The sequence below is a fragment of the Larimichthys crocea genome, chromosome XXIV (assembly GCF_000972845.2).
Source record: "Larimichthys crocea isolate SSNF chromosome XXIV, L_crocea_2.0, whole genome shotgun sequence".
NCBI classification, from domain to species: Eukaryota; Metazoa; Chordata; class Actinopteri; family Sciaenidae; genus Larimichthys; species Larimichthys crocea.
This window is the reverse complement of record NC_040034.1, coordinates 7323293-7345852: the sequence shown is the minus strand read 5'-3', so window position 1 is coordinate 7345852 and position 22560 is coordinate 7323293. Positions and strand designations below refer to the sequence as shown.

Below are 22560 nucleotides of genomic sequence, written 5' to 3'. Positions count from 1 at the left end.
CCCACAACTCCTGATCACCAGAGACAGGTTGTCATAGATTGACAGTGATTGCTTAGACACTGTCTGGCTTTGTGGAAGTGTCTACTCATAAGCAGCTCTTGTGCCAACGTTTGCATCTCCTCTGAGTTTTAGTCAACACCTGTCTCTCTGCCACAGTTGATGGAGGGAGTCGTTATATAAGATGCTAAGCAGCACTTGTAGTATTTATTTGTAGATATCATTTCTAGAAACGATAAGCAGTCCAACAAAATGATTAAGAATTTTACTACTTATCTTTTTTCGTACTCCCTCTGTCACTCTTTTTCACACTCACAAACACACAGCTGAATGTGTTATCATTCCTCCTTAGCCCATCGAGTATTTCTATAGAGATAACAATAACATTTCAGATTTATGGGAACACCAAGAAGGTCTCAGAAAAGCAATAAAGAAGTTATTGGTTGGAGGTAATATCCCAACACGTGTGGTGACCTTGATTTATCTGGCTGGCCTCTGTATCACTGCATCACAGCACCTCTCCCTCCTCCCTCAGCCTCACCCATGCTGCAGTGAAATCTGTACACCCATTAAGAGGTACTGCTGTCTGTGGTGCAGGGTAGACAAAGCAACATTCTGCTGAATTTGCTTATCTGTCTGCCTTTTCAAATGTAAAAGCAGTTTGGAATAAGCTGTCATAGGAATATTTTGAGAATTTATTGCTAGACAGACAGATACACAGTGTGTCTCCTGGGTTCCTCCTGTTTAGACATCTCTCGTTTCCTCCTCTGCAGTACCACCACATCTTTACCGCTGTTTACTTCTTTTTTGTTTGTTTTTTCCTCACTCTCTTCCTTCTCTTCTCAGCGTCTGTGAATCCTTACCATCTTGATTTCACCCTTCAACTGCTCTGGAGCCACAGGGGTTAAAAATAGATCTCATCAATATTGTATGTTTTGATCGGTTTAATATTAATGCTAAAATAGTAACACATCAAATATTTATACCCCAGTGCTGTCCGAGTCTACTTCTCCCATCCTTCCTCCCGCTTTCTCTTCACTAACCCCTACACAGCTAGTGTGGCAACCTGAAAATAGCATGCATGTTTACCCATATTTCCCCTCTGCATTTCCCCCCACAGCATTCTTTTTTTAGTGCCACGATATCGGGACTGAACTGATTCATATTTTGCGTTAAAAAAAATTGTATAGGCCATGTAAGGAAATCCGTGCTAAAGTGCTCCTCGGGCTGCAGTTATTGAACAGCAAACTATACCCAGTATTCTCTTTGCAGAGCAGCTCTTTGCAGTGTGTCAATGCATCATGGGAAACGAGAGAAGACTGGATCTCTTAATGATAAGAATAGAAAGCAGAGGAATTATTTTCATAATATGTTTATTTCAATAATGCCAATCCCTCATCTAGTATCTTGGAGTACAGGCATTTGGAGCTTTTCGAGGGTTAAGCCTCTTTTTCAAACATTACATTACATTTTTGAAATGTGGATGGTCACAAAGTTTTATTGGTTGTGTATCTTATTAATAAACTGTCTTTTTTCTTTTAGAAGAATGATTATTTCACCCCAGATAATCATCTTATCTATCATCTTTGACAGTAATCATCCATCTCTTTGTCAGTACGTGCTTTGTCTCCCCTCACAACCCGACGGTATAAATCACGAAAGTAAAACTTACCTTCAATCACAAATGCTTGAATATAAATCCACATTCTTTCCAGAGGTCATCACACAAGTGGGAGGGGGTTATTTGTTCTGATTTATTTATGTCATTTCTGTTCCCAATCGAAACATTTTTCCTGACACTCGACTTCTCTCTTGTCCTCCCTGAAAGGAGTTCAGGGCCTTCGAGCTGCTGAGGAGTGGACTGGACCGCTCCAAGTATCTGCTGGTGAAGGAAGCCAAAATCATTGCCATGACCTGTACACATGCTGCACTCAAACGTCATGACCTGGTGGAGCTGGGATTCAAGGTAGACTCTTCCCTGTCAACATAAAGACAACAACCTGGTTAAGCTTACATTTACTGCAGTTAATTTACTTGATTTAAATTGGTCATTCTTTTTTATTAGTATGACAACATCCTGATGGAAGAAGCCGCACAGATTCTGGAGATTGAGACCTTCATCCCCCTCCTGTTACAGGTAACCCTTAAAAATTTGTGCCATCTTTATGACCAAGACCGAACATTTTATCTCTTAGCTATTGGAAAACTACAGCCACGCCTTTCCTGAAAACTCTCTGCCAGGCCTAGGCACTGTCATAAGTTCCAAAATCAAACCTAGTTTAATCCTTAACTCGGGACTCTGACTTTGTCTCTGTTAAAGTCTGACTGATGGGCTCCAAACACATTAATGGTGCTTGTCTTTGGTAGTTGTGCCTAATTGTCCGAGATAGTGCTAATGTCTGTTTACAGATGAGATCATTAAGCACATCAGCCCATCTAACAACCTCGCCGGAGCTCCTCTCTTTATCTCTCTTCTCTAGTGAGTCACAGTCCGATCCTTCTGCCAGGTGTACATCACAGTAAAACTGTTTATTTCTCCTTTCCCCCTTCCCCTTTTATTATCCAGCCATTCAACCCTTTGCTCTGATTAAATCAGATCTACAATGGTAGGAGCTTGACCTTAGACAAATCTGATATACCTAATAAACCGTATCTTATTAGCAAAGTCTGGCAGTGTGGCGTAGACGTGAGTAAAAAGCTGTACTTGCTTTTTATGCTTCACTGCTCTCTTGGACGTAAATGTTATTCTCTGCTGAAGATCTTATTCAACTTACATATAATATTGTCAGGTCATTAGACAAAACAAAATTAAATAAAGGTGGATAACATGGAGTAGTCCAGATGGACTTGGATACTGTGCAAAATGGAAACGATAATTTGTTGAGTCTAGAACAGACCCATCTGTGTTCTCTGTAATGGTTATTTTTCCTGTCTTTTCCACTCTACAGAACCCGGAGGATGGCTACAGCAGGCTGAAGCGTTGGATCATGATCGGAGACCACCACCAGTTGCCCCCTGTCATCAAGAACATGGCCTTCCAGAAGTACTCCAACATGGAGCAGTCTCTCTTCACCCGATTTGTGCGCCTGGGAGTGCCCACCATCGATCTAGATGCACAGGGCCGTGCACGTGCAAGGTGGGTCATGCTGACAGAACATTTTTAAACCGACTTAATTTCACAAAGAACACAGTTTCTTAGTAACAGTGAAAGGACGCAACAAGAGCGTGACTAAATGTGTTTCTCTGTGCCACAGCCTGTGTAACCTGTACAACTGGCGTTACAAACACCTTGGAAACCTGCCGCATGTCCAGCAACTGCCCGAATTCCAGGTGCCCAACCCTGGCCTGACCTTTGACTTCCAGCTAATTAACGTGGAGGACTTCAATGGGGTGGGAGAATCCGAGCCCAACCCTTACTTCTACCAGGTCAGTAGCAGTACACGCCACAGTGCACAAACGGCACAACACACACAGCCCAATTGTTATTTATACTAACAGTGTGGTAACTTCAAGATGTACTGTCTCGAGTGTCTGTCTGCAGCAACAAAAATGAAACCAAAGAAAAAATCAACTGAAATGGATCAAAACCAGAAGATTTAAACTGTAAACAACAATAAAATCTGTTACATGGAAACAGAACCTGGCTTGAAACCATAAATACCTTGCTACCTACACAGACCCATATACATTACTTCCATTTGGAGAACTGTGAGCACCCAGTATATAACCAGTACCGAGTATATCTGTAGCACAGGTAAGTGTACACTGAAACGGTTTGTGTTGTACAATGTGTGGCGCTTTCCAAGCACATTTTACACACTCCTTTACACAGATAAATACTCATGTACACTTAGTTCCATCAGAGCAGATAACCACATTCCTCTCTAGCCTTCATTTCCTCTGAAATGGTTGCTGTGCAGCACTTCATTCATTTTTTAAATTTTAATGGTTTAGCTACGAGTCCATATGATATATTCATAACACTGCTTAGTCTGCACCTAACACTGGCTGCCCAGCACAGACCAGTGGGTTTGTCCTTCACACCAGGAGCCAGATTGTGTTTCATCATGACATTGCTGAGACACTCAAGACTGTGTGTGGGCGGAAACGGGGGGGTAGAGTTGGTAGGGGTGCGTAAACAATAAAGCCTGTTTACTTTGCTTACCAACACATAAGCCCAAATGTTACTGTCAATTATAGCAGCAAAAGTATCAAATATAAAAGTAATATTTTAAGTACTGACGTGTTCGGGAAACGTAATATGAAACCAGTTACTTTAACTGGATTATTGTGTGGTTTCCAAAAAGCATATAAAGGAAGGAAGTTTAAGATGGAGAGAACAAGAACTTACATGTTACAATAAACACAACTGCCAGGACACAACAGAGTGTGTAGTTGTCAAAAAGCCAGCGGCACTTGATTTCAGGCAAAAGTCAATTTGTCTGATGATAATTAGTTGAAACACCAACTGAGACACAGATTTGTTTATAGGCTGCACGGCCAATGAACAGATCTCAGTGCTGAATGTTACTGTATCCTTCAATACTGTGCATGCCCGTGTCCCTGAGGCTTCTTATTGTTCTTAAATCCAGACCATGTGCACTTCTCGAGGCACCAGGTCACATGAACCTCAACTCTATTTGCCTGTTGCCATTTCCAGGCTCCTCAAGGGAATTGCCAGTATCACTCGCTATGCCTGACAGATGCACGCACACACATGCACGCACACACACGCGCATGCACTTTCCTAGGAACCAGAAGGGATACATTGGACACTAGAGAAGCAATTGTATCCAGCGCATGCTGAATGCCTGTCACAGCTGAACAAACATTGCCACAACTCTGCTTTGCATTTAACCCCCTCACCACACACACACACACACACACACACACGTACGTGCACTCAGGCACTCCACAACCCAAAGGTCTGTTCCTGCTTCTTCGCTTCATTTGTTAAAGCACTTTCCATATTGAGTCCCGGCCCATTGATACTACTTCCCAAGTTGTCAAATGGCTCGTAAAGACTAAGATGCTTATCTAAATCCACATCTTCTCTTGTTAGAAAATGGCTTTTCTCAGCCACTAGGCTTGTTAGTCTCGGCTTTTCTGCTTCACAAGCTCCATTTTTAAATGACATAAGAGCAAAATGCATCGTGGGCTTCACTCGCAGGTAGATTTATACCTTGTATTACTTGTTATGTGTGTCTTATCTTTGTTTCTGTCCTTGTTTCATCCCTCCTTCACTTCAGTCCTCATGTAGCTTTGTGCCACTGGCTCAAACTCCAGTGGCTTCTCTGGGGTGTTAGGGCATTAGATCACATTTATGTTAAATATGCACATGAGGTAGGCTGGAAGTGCCAGCTACATGTCTACTTTGATATTACTTATGTGTGCATGCGTGTGTGTGAGAGAGAGGCTTTTGCATATATTTATTTTTCTCGTGATCTTTTTTCTTTCTTTTCTCTGCAGCCAAACCATAAAGCTGCCTTATTAGGATTTTTGATGTATTCAGATGCACAAATTTCCCCAAACTATTACTAAACTACTAAATATCAAAGGGGTTTCTACTTCTTTAACTTTGTTTCTTGTGAGCCATGATCTTGTGACAGGACATAAACAGTAAGGGTACAGGCAGAGGCCCTCAAATCCCACTTGCACCTCTCAAAATCATCCTCTCGTGGGTATATCAATCATGTTATCGCTGACATGTAGATAAAGTTGAAACCTTGTCATTGCGGTTTTCATTTTGTAGATGATTGTGAATATTGTACCTTTTTAAAAACACCAGCTCACATACTTAACAGTCACTGCCAAACTTAAATAGAACAAGTCCATCAGTAAAAAAACAGCCATTGTGCCATTTGGAGACAGGTAATAGGGAAAGAAGAACAAAGGCTGTCACTGTTTTTTGATGTGTTGACTCCAGTGCTGCTGGATCGGGAACTGTTGATGAAGCTGCATAAATTATTATCAAAGATGTGAGGCTGCAGTCCAGGCTTAATTGAAACTGGATGAATAATGCATACTGTTGGCTTTTCTTTTTTTTTTTCACATTTGAAGGGCAGAGTGTAGCCTTGGAGCCAGGATGCACATGCCGAGGAATTTTTTGATTGTTGGACTCTTTTGATGTTGTCCTGGGGAGCCTTGTCATTTGGAAATGAGTTATCAATAATTATAGCAAAATAAGCAGCAACTCTTTTTTTTCCTAGTTAAAATGTAAATGTGGGGATATTGGTACAATGTTATTATAACATTCTGCCGTCAGATTTAGTAAAGAAACGTTTAAAGATGCAGCCTTCTGTCGCACTTTTAACAACAAAATCTTCCACTTAGTAAATTTAAATTTCAGAGTAGAAATACTCCTTTCACCCTCGCGTCTATGACGGGACGTTTTGGTCCCAGCCTGGCTGGCGGTGGTGTGGAGCTCCATCTGAGATGATTAATGCCAACCTAAATCAGGCGGCCACTCATGCGTGAATGAGGGCTTTTATCTGGCTGAAAAGTTAAACACTTGACAAGGGAGGAAAGATAAATGTGAGACATTAAAGTACAAGAGAATAAAAACAGCAGACAGCCCATGTGTCCTGACGAGAAGAGGCACCCGTGTCTTTCGTCAATTCCCGTATTGATCATAGACCATACGCTTTTGAGGTCACTTTCTCAAACATGAGGTTTTTCCTTCCCCCATTACTTGTGGACAATATTGTATATTTCGAATATAATTGTAATTTTAACACCTTCTTTTCTTCCTATCAGAACCTGGCAGAGGCGGAGTACGCGGTGGCTTTGTACATGTACATGCGTCTGTTGGGCTACCCTGCTGACCGCATCAGCATCCTCACCACCTACAATGGACAAAAACACCTGATCAGAGACGTCATCAACCAGCGTTGTGCCGGCAACCCCTTCTTTAGTCAGCCTAACAAGGTAAGGACATGCCTGTGCCAGTCGATCATCACATTTAATGATTGTATTACTGTAGTGCTTTTATATGAAGTATTGCTGTTATAAAGCAAAATCAGAGAAAACTTATTCAAAGTGTGGATGGAGTCTGCAAGCTGATATGTGCTAATGCACCTTTTTTTTGTAGTATTACTCTACATTTTTTTCCTTGGAGTCTGAGCTGCAAGTATTAAATCCTGCTCTGCTTAATCTCGACACAGAAGTTCTTTTGACTGAAGGAAAGTGTCTTTAATAAACCTGAAAACGTGCTTAAAACACATTCTGGCTTCTCTGAAGCACCAACCACACCTCCAGTTTGTTCAGCAATTCACATAGAATAGTCTAAATATAGACTATTCTATGTGAATTGCTGTGAGTTTGTGAAGTGTGGACATCTACACAGTTCATGTTGCATTCTCACACTGAAACACATGCATGAACTTTGCACACACTTAATATATTTTTAGGGTGACAGCTTTCTTTTCTCCCTGTCAGGAAGGAATCCACTGTCCCAACAGACACGTTTTCACCTCCTATGTATATATGTGTGTGTGTGTGTGTAACACTTAATAGGCACATAAACACATGTTTCTTCACACCTTCAGATGTTTGCCGCAGTCAATGCGCCAGCCTCTTATCCTTTGCTGCACAGAGAAAGAAATTCAAGGCTGTTACTGTTTCTGCCTCCAATTACAACAAACACACACAGTCTTCTCTCTCCCTGCACAATTTAACTAGGTTTGTACATTTCAAATGCACATTCTCCCAAATGTCTTTATCCTTGCAGTGTGACACACAGTATCTCCTTGAATTTAGTGGATCTGTGTGATTTTCGAAGGGTGAAAAATTAATGAGCAGCTCATGGGAAAACATTTTTTTCTCTCTCTCTTTTCACCCTGGCCTTCATTGAGCTGCTCTATCAAATCATGAGACTATCAAGACTGCTGCAAGTCATGAGACTCACATAAAGCAGAACACTCTGTCCCTTCTGTCCACAACACTTTACATACCAGTCAGCTGCATACCTCTGTAAATCAAACTCAGTGAGGTGTGTGTAGTGTGCATATGTGTTCAAGGAAAGGATTTAAATGTGCATGCTTCAAGACTAGGCGTAAACTCAGTGCTATGGTCACCCCTGAAAGATACCGTTGGATTGTCATCCAGCCCACGGAGTTTCCCCTCCAACTCCTTTTGTCTCTTTCCTCTCTTTCCTTCCTTTACACCGTGTTAAGTCAGCAGCCCGTTGGCGCAGTTTTCCATCCGTTTTCTGTTTGTACAGCTAAATGCTTTTACCTGCTAGCCTCAGGTTAGGCTTTCTTCTCTCTCCATTCTCTTTCCTTACACACATCCCCTCACCTTTCTTTGCTCTGTGTTGTTTAGGCTTTTCACACACTTTACAATGTCACACACTATTTAGGAATGCCAGAGAAAGTTGCAAGATCGGAGTGAAAATGGCACCAGTCCAGCCAGAGTGTCATTGAGCCATAGTGAATATGGAGGGTTGGCATGCCTCCAATTATCTTGTCCTATCTCTTGTTAGTATTCAAACATGTTGCATATTGTTTCTGTAGTGTGAGTGGGCAGTTTTCCCCACTGCCATATGTAAGCTAAAATTCAGATTCTTCATCTTTTGTGGTTTATACGGAAAAGATAATGCTGGTGTCGTTTTATATTTTTCTTACTGTCAACAAATATCACGAAAGTGTGAAACCAACAATGTGTTTGTCTCTCAGACTGCCTCTGTACTTTTCGATAACCCAGCCTGATGTGAGACGTAAAACAGGTCATGAATACATACAGGGATTTTTAAAGATTTTTTAAAAAGCTAAATAATTCCCCAAATAAGACACTGTACTTTTTAGCAAATGTTGTAAATAGTGTAGTAAAATTTGTGTAGCATTTGCGCAAATCAGTGCAGCTGGATGGTTTATGTGGGACAGCGTCAAAATAAACTACAGTACCCATGTTTATTGTAATCATGGAACTTTTACTGACTGTTTCGGATTTGCTGACAACAAGAGAAATGTATATTACCAGACTTCCTTTAATGCATGAATGCACAAATACTAATTGCAGTTTGTTGCTGTTTATTTATTGTCTAACAAGCAGGCAGTAAGTGGATCTGTCTTATATCTTTGTGTGCATTCTACCACCTGCTGGGTTTGAGTGTTCGCTGATCCCCTGTTGTTGTCGTCTGCATTTTGTGCTGCGCAAGGCTACCTTGTTGCTTCGTTGTCAAGAATATGTCGTGTTCTGACAGCTTGCCAGAAAATGTGCTTGGTCATGTTAAATGTGAAGACATAAAGCGCCATTCGTTTGTGCTTGTGGCCTTAGTCAGTATGCATGCTCAGTAATAAAATGACTGGTGGGGTGACGGCTGTTAGATGTGCTGAGAAGAAAGATAGCCAGAGAGGGAGAGAGATGAAAAAGAAAAGAGGGGCTCATGTGGGGAAAATGCTGAGCAGCTGAAAGGTCATAGCGCTGAGCATCAAGTCCACAGTGTGTCTGACAATATGTCACAATGGCTAAAACCCAGCAGATGTCAACAGCCAGCACACTTTACTGTGATTACTTTAATTAGACAGAAAAGGAGAGGAAGGCCAGTTCACACCAGTCACCCATTACACATGAACACACCAGCTTAAGATGTCTACTGAATCTCACCACCTCACAACCACCTTCTCTCATTTTCCTCATCCACACACACTTGACAACTAATCATTTTACATTCTTGTTGTCTTGCCCAACTTTTATTAATTGTTCTGTCCTTAATTTATATTTTTTGTTTCCCCATGCTATCAAGTCAGTGTTCTTCTGACTCTCTTTCATCTTGCAATAAATAAAAAAGGGGAACACGTATGCATGCACTTATGCACTAATGCATCTTAAATTATGTTTGTTTTGTAGTTTATTCTGTAAGCTTTAGTCCATTTGAGTTTGCCTTCTGTTGGTGCAGTAGGATGGTATTTCATCATCACTAACCAGAACTCTGTCACATAAATGCAAATTACATCTGTTCTTCTCAACCGATTTACATTAACCAGATTAAGGGGAGATGACTGAGAAGGCAAAGGTGTGACCGTTTAAAGTCACATTCTGCATCCATCCCTCCCTCCCCCTAACTTTCTACATCCCCCTTCTATCCCTACTTTGGATTTCCTTCATCTTCTGAGAACGTGAGTCTTGTATGACCGGAATCAGAATATCTTACAGCCAGATATTTTGACAGATAAGAAAACGTCTTTAACATGTCCATGCGTGCCTTTTTTGACAGATATGTAATCCTGAGACATGTCTATGTGAAGACATCATACTGCTAACGCTGTCATCCCGAGAGTCTCTAGTGAAAAATTTAATAATACGGCAGCCTGCTTCTGCACATTCCAGGGCTTAATTGCCATGAATAAGACAAAGCAGGATGGATAGAGCGAGTAAGAAAGAAAGAGAGGAGAGATCCAGCCTTGACTCTCAGCTGGGAGACAGAGTGTCATTGTCTTTGTGACAGTGTGGAGATCGATGGCAAATAGTCCTCAGTCAAAATAGGTTCAATTAGCAACAAACTGTACGTGTGCGTGCACAAGTATGTGTCTCACAGCATATTCTGTTTGTGTGCTTCCTTGTATCCACTGACATGCATGTGCCACAATGACATGACCTCTGTAATTCACTCCCTAGAAGATTTCTCATAAATAACTAAACACCATGCAAAATGCTCCGCCTTGGGGAGATTCTCTATCTGGGCTTTGTTGTCGCTGTCTGTGGACTAAGAATATCTCCCACTCTGAAGCACCCCTACTCTGCTAAACAAGTGGCACTGTTTTAGGTTTAAACCATGCAGTTACAGCCTACTTCAACAAAGGGTGTGCTGTGTATGCCACATTGTATGAACACGTGCATGCATGCATACTACGGCTGCTTGACTTGAACATTAAACATTTCACTTGAGCATACAGCCCACGACACCTCATGCTCCTGTAAAACCGACATATTTTTTGCCTCAGGTGCTGCACCTGTTCTACATAGCAACAGGGAGACGTAAATAAATATTGGTCTGCTACATCATTAGCTCCATCCCTCCCTCTTTGACACATTCACACACACACTCCTAAGACTCCCTTTTGTTTCCCATAAGAGGGTTTTGTAGGGGTTTGACAAAGGGAGTTCCAGGATCACTGGAAGTTGCATTAGCTAACAGGAGGTAACCACAGGATGGTTTATTTAGCATGGCTGGTTCAGAGGTTGGTGGCTGTAATCCTGGGCCTGTGTGACTTCTCGATGGGGGCTGATGTCCTATTGATCCAGTGTAGAGAATAGATCTGTTTCTGCTGGGTTCTGGATTTCTCCACATGTAGTCTATATAACCGGATAGTGTTCTTTTTCCCTTTTTTTGTACAATAGTAAAGGCCTTATGAGCTGATATTTGTTAGTTTGTTTTTTATGTAAGCTTTATTTACCTGCAATCTTGCTTTATGGGGGTTTAGGGTAACAGTACTCCTATCACTCCATTTCATGTGGTTGCTACCAAGTGAGAGATGTTGGTTACAGGAGTATATCCCTCCTCCGTATTACCATTTCTTTTTCTAGTCTTTTATTTTATTTTTTTTAAGTGATGTCCTCAATGTTTCTTAAAATAGAAACACTCTCCCAGATGATGAGATGATCATACAAGTTTATAGTACGACCATAATTTTTCTAGGGGAAAAAAAACGTGTTGTTTTCCATCAAATGGCTTTAAATACTACAGTGCCCAAGAGCCTCGGCTGCTGTTGCTATGGGGAGGAAGGCAGTCAGAGAGTGTAGGTGAAAATTTACAATGCACTGTGACTGAATTTGTGAGTTACCTTAACACCACAATGTAAAGCTTCTACCCACCATTCGTAGCGCACGTAACAGAACTTTTAAGCTCAGTGATTGGATGTTTCTTGCTGAAATGCATCCTGGGAGTTGTAGTTAATGTGTCCCCTGAAGGTTTTCTGTACTTTCCATCAATGAACCAGGTATTTTCTAAAGCATTTGACATAATGTAATTGATATGATATAATTGTTAAAATTGATGGGACTTCTAATGGGACAATCAGGTACAAGAGGCACTTAAAGTAACACCTCCAACTTGGCAAAGCTCTTAAAGATTCAAACTAGTCCAGACTATGTGCACTTGAAAAAGAATATTGACTCAAGTTGTGGCTCAAATCTCTGTGAGACTATACTCAGATGTTGATGTAGGAGCAGTCAGTTTTTACAGGGTTGCATCTCATCAATTACCTTACTTTGTCTCAGGTACAAGTGCAGTGTGTTCTTATTATGTAAGGTGTAATGACACTGAAAAAGTCACAGCTCTGTACTTGATGTACAAGAATAAGTACGCTTCAGCAAAACAGGATTACCAGCATATTGGCTGACACAAGTTTTCTTTTGCTTTTGAAAAAAAAAAACCCACAAAGAGGCACTTCTCTGTGTCTCTGAAATAATCTCTGATCCAGTCAAGCATCGTGGCCCCCAATACCTTAGCCCCAAGTCTCAGGGCCCCAGGTAAGAGGCTAGTGGCAGGAAAATGCCCTCTAAGCTGCATTAGCCCTGCTGGCTGCCCATGTGGCCCACAGTGATAACAGCAATAACAAGAAAACACAGACACCCCCTTGAAAATAAAGAAAGAAAAGGACAGAACGTCCACACTCATGTTTCTAAACATTTCAGCTAAATCCTTCCACCTACCTTAAATGCACACACTCATTTACTTTGCAAAGTACATCAGCTGCCACAACTTAGCCTATCTTTGATATTTATGTGTATACTCAAGTGTTTTTTTTGTTCATAACGAGTGTGTTTGCGTCTTTGCAGATAACAACAGTGGACAGGTTCCAGGGTCAGCAGAACGACTACATCATCCTCTCACTGGTCCGCACCAAGGCTGTGGGACACCTGAGGTAATTACTTCAATGCATTCCCTCATCCCTCACCATCAGAAGCTATTCTTCCCCAAAAATACCTGTCTAATATGATCTACACCTTAGATGCACGTCCTCCAGGGGAACAACACAGCAAAAATGTATGCACTTTAACTCTCTTGAGACAGCTGCTCTCGGGAAGCTTTCTCTTCTTGTCATGTGTAAGTTTGCTGAAGTAAAATAACACTGCGGCTGCCTTGAAGTACGTATGAACTTATTTCAAGGCAGGGAGGATAAAGGGTGCTTCAGGACAGGAGTCTGTGGAGCCGACTATACTTTTTGTCCTGGTTAAGAAGAAGCCATTGTGCTCTGATGATTGGGTTGAGACTATAAAACAAAGAACTCTGTCCTGATCAAAGGCGTACCGTATAACAGTCATTAAGAGGCATGATGGTTAACCAAACTGCGGCGGTAGGTTTTTAATGTCCCACTGCTATCTGCCCAACTATACTTCTGCGCCTCTCTTCTTAGTCCTCAGCTCCGTCTCCTTATCTCTCCGCTCCCCCTTCTCTTCGCCCCCGCCTCCTTCCTCATTTCACTGAATTGATTTGTAGTGAAACGGCCTTTCACTCCTCGGCTGCCATGAGATCCTGATGAGCTCTTCACGCTTAATATGCTGCGTGTTTTAATACCAGACAATCGAGGCTGAACTCTTCCACAGTGTTTAAGCTTGGCCACGCTGGCCTCTGGCTGTGATGTACAGTAGCCGCTGTTGGAATTGCTCCACTCGCAGCTTTATCACAGCTGCACTGCCAGTGCACTCACCCACCCTCACATTGGACAGCCTGCAAATTGGAACCCCAGTGCGAATATCAAGTCATTCCTTTTGTAGCTACTATACCCCCTACACCCCATCATTGGAGCATGGTCGTTTTTAGCTGGCAGGGCAAACCCTTAAAAACTCTATTTTGTTCTTTTCCATTCTCCGATAAAGCTGTGAATTGATGTCGCCGGGAATGAGAAGGGCAGCGGGCCACAGAAAGTGGTAGTTTATCTCGCTGCCAGTGTCTGCTCTCCTCTCGTTATCGTTCATTTGATCTTGTCTTACACTGGATATCGCACGCTGCCTTCCACACCAGCCCACTCAGAGTGGGAAAGCTGTCAGAGGTTCTGCCTGTAACAATTTGCTACAACTCCAGTTATTCAATAAAGGGATATACGGCAGAGTTTCTATTCTCCTGGATAATTATTTTATCAAAGACCGAGTTCAAGCAGAATCAGATCTATCCTCTCTGTCATTCCATGCACTATTCTTCCTTGTCAAAATCTTGTCCCTATGTTACCCACAATGCAACTAATAATTTAGTCAGTGATTTGGGTGTTGCATATAGCCTCAGGGAGAAATGAGGAGGAGACTACAGATGTCTGATGAGTTCACGTCACAGATTTTTCTTTCTAACTTGTAGTCTTCATCCCTAATTGACATCTTCCTCACAAGCCACAAAAGGTTTTAGAATGTGTAAAATCGGCCCACACAGGAATTAAAATCATAGTTTTGCTTTGCCTTTACATTCATTCATGTCTCCGTGGCCCTGGCCATTCTGAATGGTCGGCTTAGTGGTTGAAAGAGCAGCCGTTCATGAGAAAATCTTGTGCTGTCCATTGTTTTTTTTTCCACACTGGGATCACTGAGGTGCACCACTGAGTCCTACCTCCCAATCCTCTTCCTCCTCCTGCATCTCTCCTCATGGCAATCTGCTGCCGTGACAACCACGGTAGGACGCAGCTGACCATATGACAAGCTGACCCCCTCGCTATGACAGAAGAAGCATTCCCGTTGATACACATGGGCACGGTCACATGCGGGAACACACTCTTTGACAAGAGAGCACGGATCCAGACACACTCTGACATGTACACACACACATGTGGAAGCACACATACACACAAACATATTCGTCCACTTTGCCCTGCCATGTCACAGCACACCCCAGGTGGGCGTCTCGGTAGTGCCATGTCCACAGGCTATCATGCTTTGTGATTGGTTCACCTCTTCCAAAGCTGTGTGCTCATTGGTTGTAGGTTGCTGTAGTTTGTCTCTGTGGAAAACCGCTTTCAAGTTTTTTTTACACCATGCTTGAAATTTGCAGTCATTCTCCATAAACCGTGGAAACCCTTCACAATGGTTTCCATAAGCCTTTTTTTTCTTCTTCTTCTACGTATTCATGGAACTCATCACGCATGTTGCGAGGATTAATCCTCTTAATCTCATGAAGTGCTCAGGTGGACGTATTCCACATATTTTTGGCTGCGTTTCAGTGTGTGTGCGTGTGTGTGTGGGTGAAGTGCATGCATATTAACATTGGTGTGTGCCAAATTCTTGAACATGAAACCAAAGACAGTTTTCACTTTCGCCCCCTCATATACTCTTCTTTTTTCTATATGCTCTAGATTTCTATAAGCCAGCATGCTTTTGTTATTTTTAGGGTGGCTAAATTGTCATATTTTGCACAGCTACATTAGGTTGTCCATCATAAAAAACACACAACTTGAAGATGTAAAACCTACTAAAATCAGTTGAAGGGTGCCCCTTCCATCTTTTTTATCGCACAAGAATTCCTGCCTCTCTTCCACCATGTGTAACGTTTCCATGTCACATGTCGTTTTGTACAGAGCGCATTGTGTCTTGTTTGCCTTGAACTTGTGTGTTCAGCATGTTTTTTGGCTGTTTAAGTTGCATTCCTCTAAAATAGGGCAGATAAACAACCACTTTGGCGACTGCAGCAAGCCAAGCGGGTTTTCTCTGGGAAATGACTCTTCTGCCTCTTGATTCTACTAGATGGCAGGAAAAAGTAACTTGTCTGCCCTCTCTTGTACTCTCCTCCCTTTTCGTCTCAATGACTGTCTGTTTATCACTGCCCTTTCCATTCATTCCTTTATATCTCTCTCAGCTTCTGTATTTACCCCCCTTACCTATTGCGGCTTCATTAAATCCTTCATGAAACCTTTCTCCTCCTACACCACACTGCCTTTTCCTTCCCTTTACAATCTTGATCCTTTCACTTTGATCCATTTACTTTAGTTTTTGCCTCCACACAATTCCTTCTCTCCTTACAATTTCACACTTTCCTCCCCCACCCCTACCACTTCTATTTGATTTTTGTTTTTTTTCTCTCTACCCGTTCCTTGTGTCAAACCAATTTTCGACTTTTTTCTTTCAACTCCACAGGGATGTGAGGCGTCTGGTTGTAGCCATGTCAAGAGCCAGACTGGGTCTGTACATCTTTGCCCGGGTGTCACTGTTCCAAAACTGCTTCGAGCTGACTCCTGCCTTCAACCAGCTCACCGCCAGACCCCAGCAGCTGCACATCAGACCGCACGAGTACTACAGCCAGGAACAGCCTGTACGTGTACACACACACACACACACACACACACAGGCCTCTTAAAGCTCAATAATCTTCTACTCCATTAAATTTGTCTGATAATGAAGCTCCAGATTTGCCGATAAGAACCAAGCTTACTTTTCCACATGTTCAATATCAGTGTCCATTCCCATATAACTCTTGCACCCTCCAACATCCTTCCCCGTCATAGCTGCCACAATCTAATCCTGCCTCTATATTCTGAATGGCATCTTCATTCCCTTTGGTCCTCACTGGTCCCAAGTCTTACTGAAGCTTTGCCCATAGCATTCAACAGCATTCTGCGGGTGCCATCTGCAAGCATGGGAAACACGGGCCTGGCTATAATTAACCCCCAAAGGTCAGAAGGCAAAACCACTTTCCCAAATCCCGCCAGGCCTGCATGAGACGACTGTTGTCTGGTCACTTTGTCTCACTGACTGGCGCATGTGGCAACAGGGGTGTCTAAAATACCCTATAGTCTCTGACACTTCCTCCGACTCTAGAGTGTTTATCCCCATGGGGGACAGCACTTTTGGGCACACACATGCGGCCCCCGCTTAGCCCGCCTATCTGCAGTCAGTAAACCCCTGCTGCTAACACGCAGATGTAGATTAAAAGTCCGATTTTCATCTGGTGACACTTTCACGACTTACTGCTTAACAGTGCTGATTCAGGAGCAGTTATAAAAATAAAGGATAACACCGCTGCTTAATGCTCCATACGAGATATATATATATTCACAACACTGTTGGATAGTATTAGACAGACAGTAAAGCTCGAAGTCTAATCACACTCAATCACTGGGAAACACATTAGCGCCCTGATGTTTTTACTGGTAGTTTAACAGCAATAAAGCCACACACAGTTAAGTTTTACAGTACAGAAGCTGTCAGTGCATTCACTTTGACATGACGCCTCTGCGAGCATCGCCCCTTTATTTAGGAGTTAGCAGCGCAGCAGATTGAATATTCTGCTCGTCTCACTCGAGTTTAGGCTACAAGACTCCGTCTGCATACTAATATTGTTAAATTACAAACTGCATCCTCGAGTCCTTTTCGATGGTATGTGAGCAGCAATCGCCGGAGGCAACAAGTGAGAGATCTGCTTTCAAATAACAAGCGTGCAGGTGAATAGTAATTCCCTTCCAGATTTGCATCGGATAAATGGCTGGCTAACAAGACAGATAAATCTTCATTGTCATTCCTTCCGTATCGCAACCTCTTACTGTGATTTTGACTTCCAACAGAGAGATGCTTCCGGACAGCCAGACCAAATCATCAAGAACATGCCAGAGATGGCCAACCTGGTGTACAATATGTACATGCACATGATGCAGACCTCCCAGAAGTACAGACAGGTAAAACTTTACACACTAACACACTATCTTTCACTTTCTTTAGCAGGGCTAAAAGCTCTCCTTCTCTCCCCAGCTGCTATTTTGTTTTTTTATACTTTATTTATAGTTTACAAGTTTTTCTAAAGACAGTAACAGGACATACAAGAAAAAACAACAAAAAAGGGGGCTTGGCAGACAGTTAACAAGATAGCTATTCTGTTCAGACAAAGTTGTCAATATCAATATCTCCAGAGCAAGGTCAAATTACATGAATAAATTAATCCAATCACACCGTGCTACATATATACATAGCCCGATAAATCAGAGTCCCTGTGGTTGTCAGGTGATGTGACACTGTGCCAAGAACGGTCCCCATGTTTTCTCAAACCTCTTCTGTGTATTGGGTTTGTACATACAAAGTTTTTCCATCTGTATAATGAACAGCATTTCTTTCAGCCAGTGTGCAAAACAAGGTGGAGTGGTGGACTTCCAGGTCAGGAGAATGAGTTTCTTAGCCACCACAATTCAAAGATGACCATGTCATGGTTAGGCTGAATGTCTTTGGAATAGGCTCGTGAAAGCCACTCAAAGATTACAGTCCCAAAAACTATGCAGAGTCGGGCAGAACCAGAATAGATGTGCTAGTGATCCCTCAGCTGAAGCACACTTCTATTTTGGTATTTTTAACCTTTAAACTTTAATCGCAGCACAGTAAATGGGTCAGATGTAAAATAATTCTTGTAGTTGTGCATGTGGAGAATTAACAGGCCACAAGCCAAACAAGAGTGGAGCTCAGGTGATTTGTACATTATATTCAATGTGTCATTTGTGCTAGTTTAAAGAAAAAGGACTGACAGGTCTTTGCTTTTATGGTATATACATTATATTACCTTCAGATTATGTCCCAGTAGGATGATATTTAATAATATAACATGAAAATAAAGGTGGAAATTTTTTTTCCTCTTTCCTTTCCATCTCAGCAGCAACAGGAGAAACTGGCTCTTCCCCCGCAACAAGCCAAGACAGATGCTTTGGCCGAGAAAGCGCCAGCTAGCTCTGGGGAACCTCAGGAAGAAACACCCATGGAGCAGGAAACCCCAGAAGCAGAGGCGAAGCCGGAGCCAAACTCGGAGGACACCAGTGAGAAGAAGGAAAATGAAGATACAGCGGACCACGCCAAGATGCCAGAGCATCCCGGAAGAGACAGCGACAGTGACGGGGAGGACAGTGGAGGGGAAAAAGAGCAGTAGAGCGTCCACATATGGGACTACTGTCTAAATAAGGGCCTCAGATATTTGAGGGGACCAAGTGGACTGTCCCTGAAGAAAAGATTAGTGGGGATTCTCAGTGTTTTCTACTGTTTTCTACTAAAAAATTATGCCAGCGATGTTTTCATTCATTTTCTAGAACGTTTGATCTATGTAACCATCAGTACTTTTTTTATTAAAAAATGGAAATCCTTCATTGTCTGACATATTTTACTATATGTGCACCTGCCAGAGCTTATGCGACTAATCTATATCCCTCTCACACACACACACTCACAGACAATTCAACATATTTAAGCCTTGTACTGTATCTCACTGTCTCTCTATTCATCTGCTCCCCTCCTCTGCTTTAAGTAACTAAAATCTGATTGACTCGGCCTATACCAGCTACACAAGCTGCAACTAAGCTGCATTTGTAGGTCATTCACTTTACCCAAAGGCCAGTATGCATGCTGGGGATTTTAACTTGCCCTCTGGATGAACATAGTCACTCAACCAGCAAGCTTTAAAATCCTCTGCCATTCATAACTTGGTGTGGAGTACTAACAGCACAGCGCTCTGCAGAAATATTTCACATCAGCGTCGATGTTCGATGACCGAATTCAAGAAAATAATTTGAAGGCTTAAAAAAAAAATGTCTGACATTAAAACATTTGTTCAAAAGCACAGTTTCAACCCGAGTCTTAGCACCGTAATTTAAACATAAATCCACTTAAAAACGAAGAGGTTAACGCAGTCCACAGCCCTACAGGCAAAAACACAGACTGGAAATTCATTCATTATCATGCACCAGAGGTTGGTTGTTGTTACATCATACCTCAGGCAGGCTGAGAGAACAGGTCAGCTGCACAGCTGCTCTTGCCTGGGCCGGTTTAAAAGACCTGATGGAGAACCATGTGTTGATGGATGTGGAGAGACGTATTTTCTGCATTCAGTCAAGTGTGGAGCCATGTCACATCTATTGTTCTGTCTGAGAGCGGGGCGCTTCGGGTCAGAGTGGGTATTTTGGAGTGGTAGGGCTAGGCCTTTGTATCAGCTGAGGAGAGGATTAGGATGGAGGGGGGTTAGATAAGGGAGATAATCTGTTGGTTGAGGCTGAGCCCACAAGACAATGACTAATATACTGTAGCACATGATGCTGAAATATCTCATGATTTGTTGCAAATTTGTATGCCGTCCTACCACATATATTACCAAATAGTCCTCTGCAATCCCATGACAGCAAGCATACTTTTTCTTGAGTCACATGAATGTCTTCATTGTGTAATATCCTCCCTCCCCTTAAGCCTTCCAGCTAACTAACTTTCTGTTTCCCTCCCAGCTGGCTTCTTGAGAATGCAGTTCCCTGTGGTAACTTAGTAGTAAATTAGAGCTAACTTTTGGGAAGGCACACAACATCTCTGCATGTCTCGAGCAGGAGCTGGGAGATCTGGAAGATATAACTGCGAGCAAGAAGGAGATCAGGAGCTCACTTCCTCCAGAACGTTTCTCTGCTGAAGGTGAACATGTCTTTTGTACTCACAAGACAGGTATTCATTAGGTTAATAGCTACTTTGCAAAGCTCTGACTTCTAACCTTTTGCTACGGGCTGATGTGTCAGAGACTAACAGCATGCAGTAAAAATGTAATTTGGTCATGAGCACAGATGTATGTTATTGTTCTGCCTCGCTTGTAATTTGATACATATGTAAATGTCTTTTTTTTTTCTTGTAAATTGAACTAGAAAAGGAAGAAGTATGAGCTGCAAGAGGAAGGATTTAAGGGAAGTGCAGCGGAGAGAGCTGAAGTGTTTTATTTGAGGTTTCAGGCTACGACAGATGTCAGAGTCTGCAGAGTTAGAATAAGGCTTATGGGTTTTTTTTTCCTTCTCTTTTTAATGTGAAGGCGTTTCCCAAAAGCACGGGACACACCGTGGGACACACTCGTGTTGAGTGTATAATTTATTGGCCAACCCTACGTGACAGTAATGTCACAACAGGAAATTGTGCATTACATAGAGTCAAGACAGTAGTGCCCTAAGTCTGTTTATGTTTTAAGACCATTGTGCCTTAAAACATAAACAGACTTAGGGAATTAGTCTGACAGCACACACAGATTTTCACACTCACACAGTTGCAACCTTCTTGGATTTTTTTTTTCTTATTATGTGAATATGAAGTCTCCACATATGTTTGCCACTATACTTTGCATAAATCATCAGATGGAGACGGTTCACACGTCGCACAGCATTCCAATTAGCAGTTTTTTCATCACGGATAAAACAACAAGCATTTCTATAGCTCAAAATAGCAGCGCGTCATACTCCTGGCCGCTGTTTGTTATCAGCACTGACAGATAAAGTAATGCTCATTACCGAAGTTATGCACGATCCTGGCTCATCTGCTATTAGTGGGTGACTAATGTGCAAGCGCCGGTCTTCAACACCGTGTAAGTGGGCGGCCCGTTGACCTCAACGGGCAGGCAGGCCTTGTGGTTATTGCTTGAGGTTGCCAGCTTATCATGCTTTGTGAAGGCCAATGCCTAATCCTGAAAAGTACATCCAGATCATCAACAGGGCACGTTTCAATCTGATAATCTCCCATCATCACCGCAGAGGCCCGGCCACTCACAGGAACACACTCTTGATGCTATTGTAGTGACTCACGTACTGTCATTTGAAATCCTAAAGTGCTCTCCTGCCAGAATACTAACGATCAGTTATAGTTGTATGTCTGCGTAATACAAGTGGAAGCATTTAGCTTTGCAAAGCCACGCCGATGTCGATTTTGATTAGCCGCTCTCATCCTCCTCTCTTCCTCCTCCCAGTCTAGGATGGCCAGTTGCGGATCATGTTTCTGGTGCCTCATCTGGTTGGTGGTTCTGCTGGTTATTGGCTGGCCCCTAGGCATCACCTTAGGGGGTCTTTACGGCCTCATCAGCCCCCTCACTACCTGCCTCGGCCTGGACCGACTCTCCGATCTACTCTTGGAGGGGGCCAACCTGGGCCGAACCTGTGCCAATAACATGAGACATTGCAAGCCTTTGTGTTGAGATCCTTCCTGGATGTGATCAGGACCAGATTGTCACTTTTTCTACAGAGAAAGAGCCCTCACTTTGAGGAGGACTGTTTGTTTGAGAAACGTCTGTTTTATGTGGGGATATCCTGAGATGATTGGCATTCAATACAGTGACAAAGTTTTTTTTTGAGCAAGTTATGTAACAAAAAAGGTCCAGAAGGTCTGGGAAATGGATTCCACTCATTCTGTTAACATGTAATTAACCATGGATTTCAAAATTGTATGGGTTTGTCAGGACGGAAATAGGCTTTGTGTTCATGGTCTGTGTTTGCTGTTTAATTCATGATGACACTGCATGGAGAAGATAAGAATGAAAATGGCAATTTAACAATGGAAATGCTTAGACTTGTAAATGACTGTATGGAAACTTTTAATGCGATTAAAACGGCTTTGAACTTGCCCTCTGTGTTTGTCGACTCACTTATTGTATACAGCATTTGGTGGAAAATCCACATTGTGACATTTAAGGTGAAGGTAAACCGGGAGATGGAAAAAGCTGGAGATATGAACAGATTCTAGTTTCCTTCAATAATTTTGTTTACCTGCTTATTCCTATTTAGGGTCATAAAACGGTTAGAGCTCATTGCAACACAAATTAAATGGAAGTTCATTTGGAGACTCATTCGAGTTGCTGGGTCATCTCGACACAGGTAGAACATACAGTGCATC

The 22560-nt window shown here is 42.4% G+C and overlaps 1 protein-coding gene and 1 long non-coding RNA gene across 3 annotated transcripts in view; both read left to right on the top strand.

Moving 5' to 3' along the window:
- The window catches only part of aqr (aquarius intron-binding spliceosomal factor), a 46572-nt gene extending 27543 nt beyond the window's left edge, over positions 1 to 19029 (top strand). The window contains exons 28-36 of one of the 2 annotated variants that reach the window (XM_019277171.2): positions 1826 to 1963; positions 2063 to 2134; positions 2946 to 3133; positions 3252 to 3423; positions 6754 to 6924; positions 12778 to 12863; positions 16054 to 16228; positions 17478 to 17588; positions 18551 to 19029. In XM_019277171.2, the coding sequence (XP_019132716.2) occupies positions 1826 to 1963; positions 2063 to 2134; positions 2946 to 3133; positions 3252 to 3423; positions 6754 to 6924; positions 12778 to 12863; positions 16054 to 16228; positions 17478 to 17588; positions 18551 to 18817 (1380 nt within the window). In that variant the 3' untranslated portion in view covers positions 18818 to 19029. Of the gene's footprint in view, positions 1 to 1825; positions 1964 to 2062; positions 2135 to 2945; positions 3134 to 3251; positions 3424 to 6753; positions 6925 to 12777; positions 12864 to 16053; positions 16229 to 17477; positions 17589 to 18547 lie in introns of both variants that reach the window. The other variant, XM_019277170.2, reaches the window with a different exon arrangement.
- A 1098-nt stretch (positions 19030 to 20127) lies between these two features.
- On the top strand, positions 20128 to 22291 carry LOC104922410 (uncharacterized). The gene is made up of 2 exons (XR_797092.3): positions 20128 to 20334; positions 21641 to 22291. It is a non-coding gene; the product is annotated as an uncharacterized LOC104922410 (long non-coding RNA).
- The last annotated feature ends 269 nt before the right edge of the window (positions 22292 to 22560 follow it).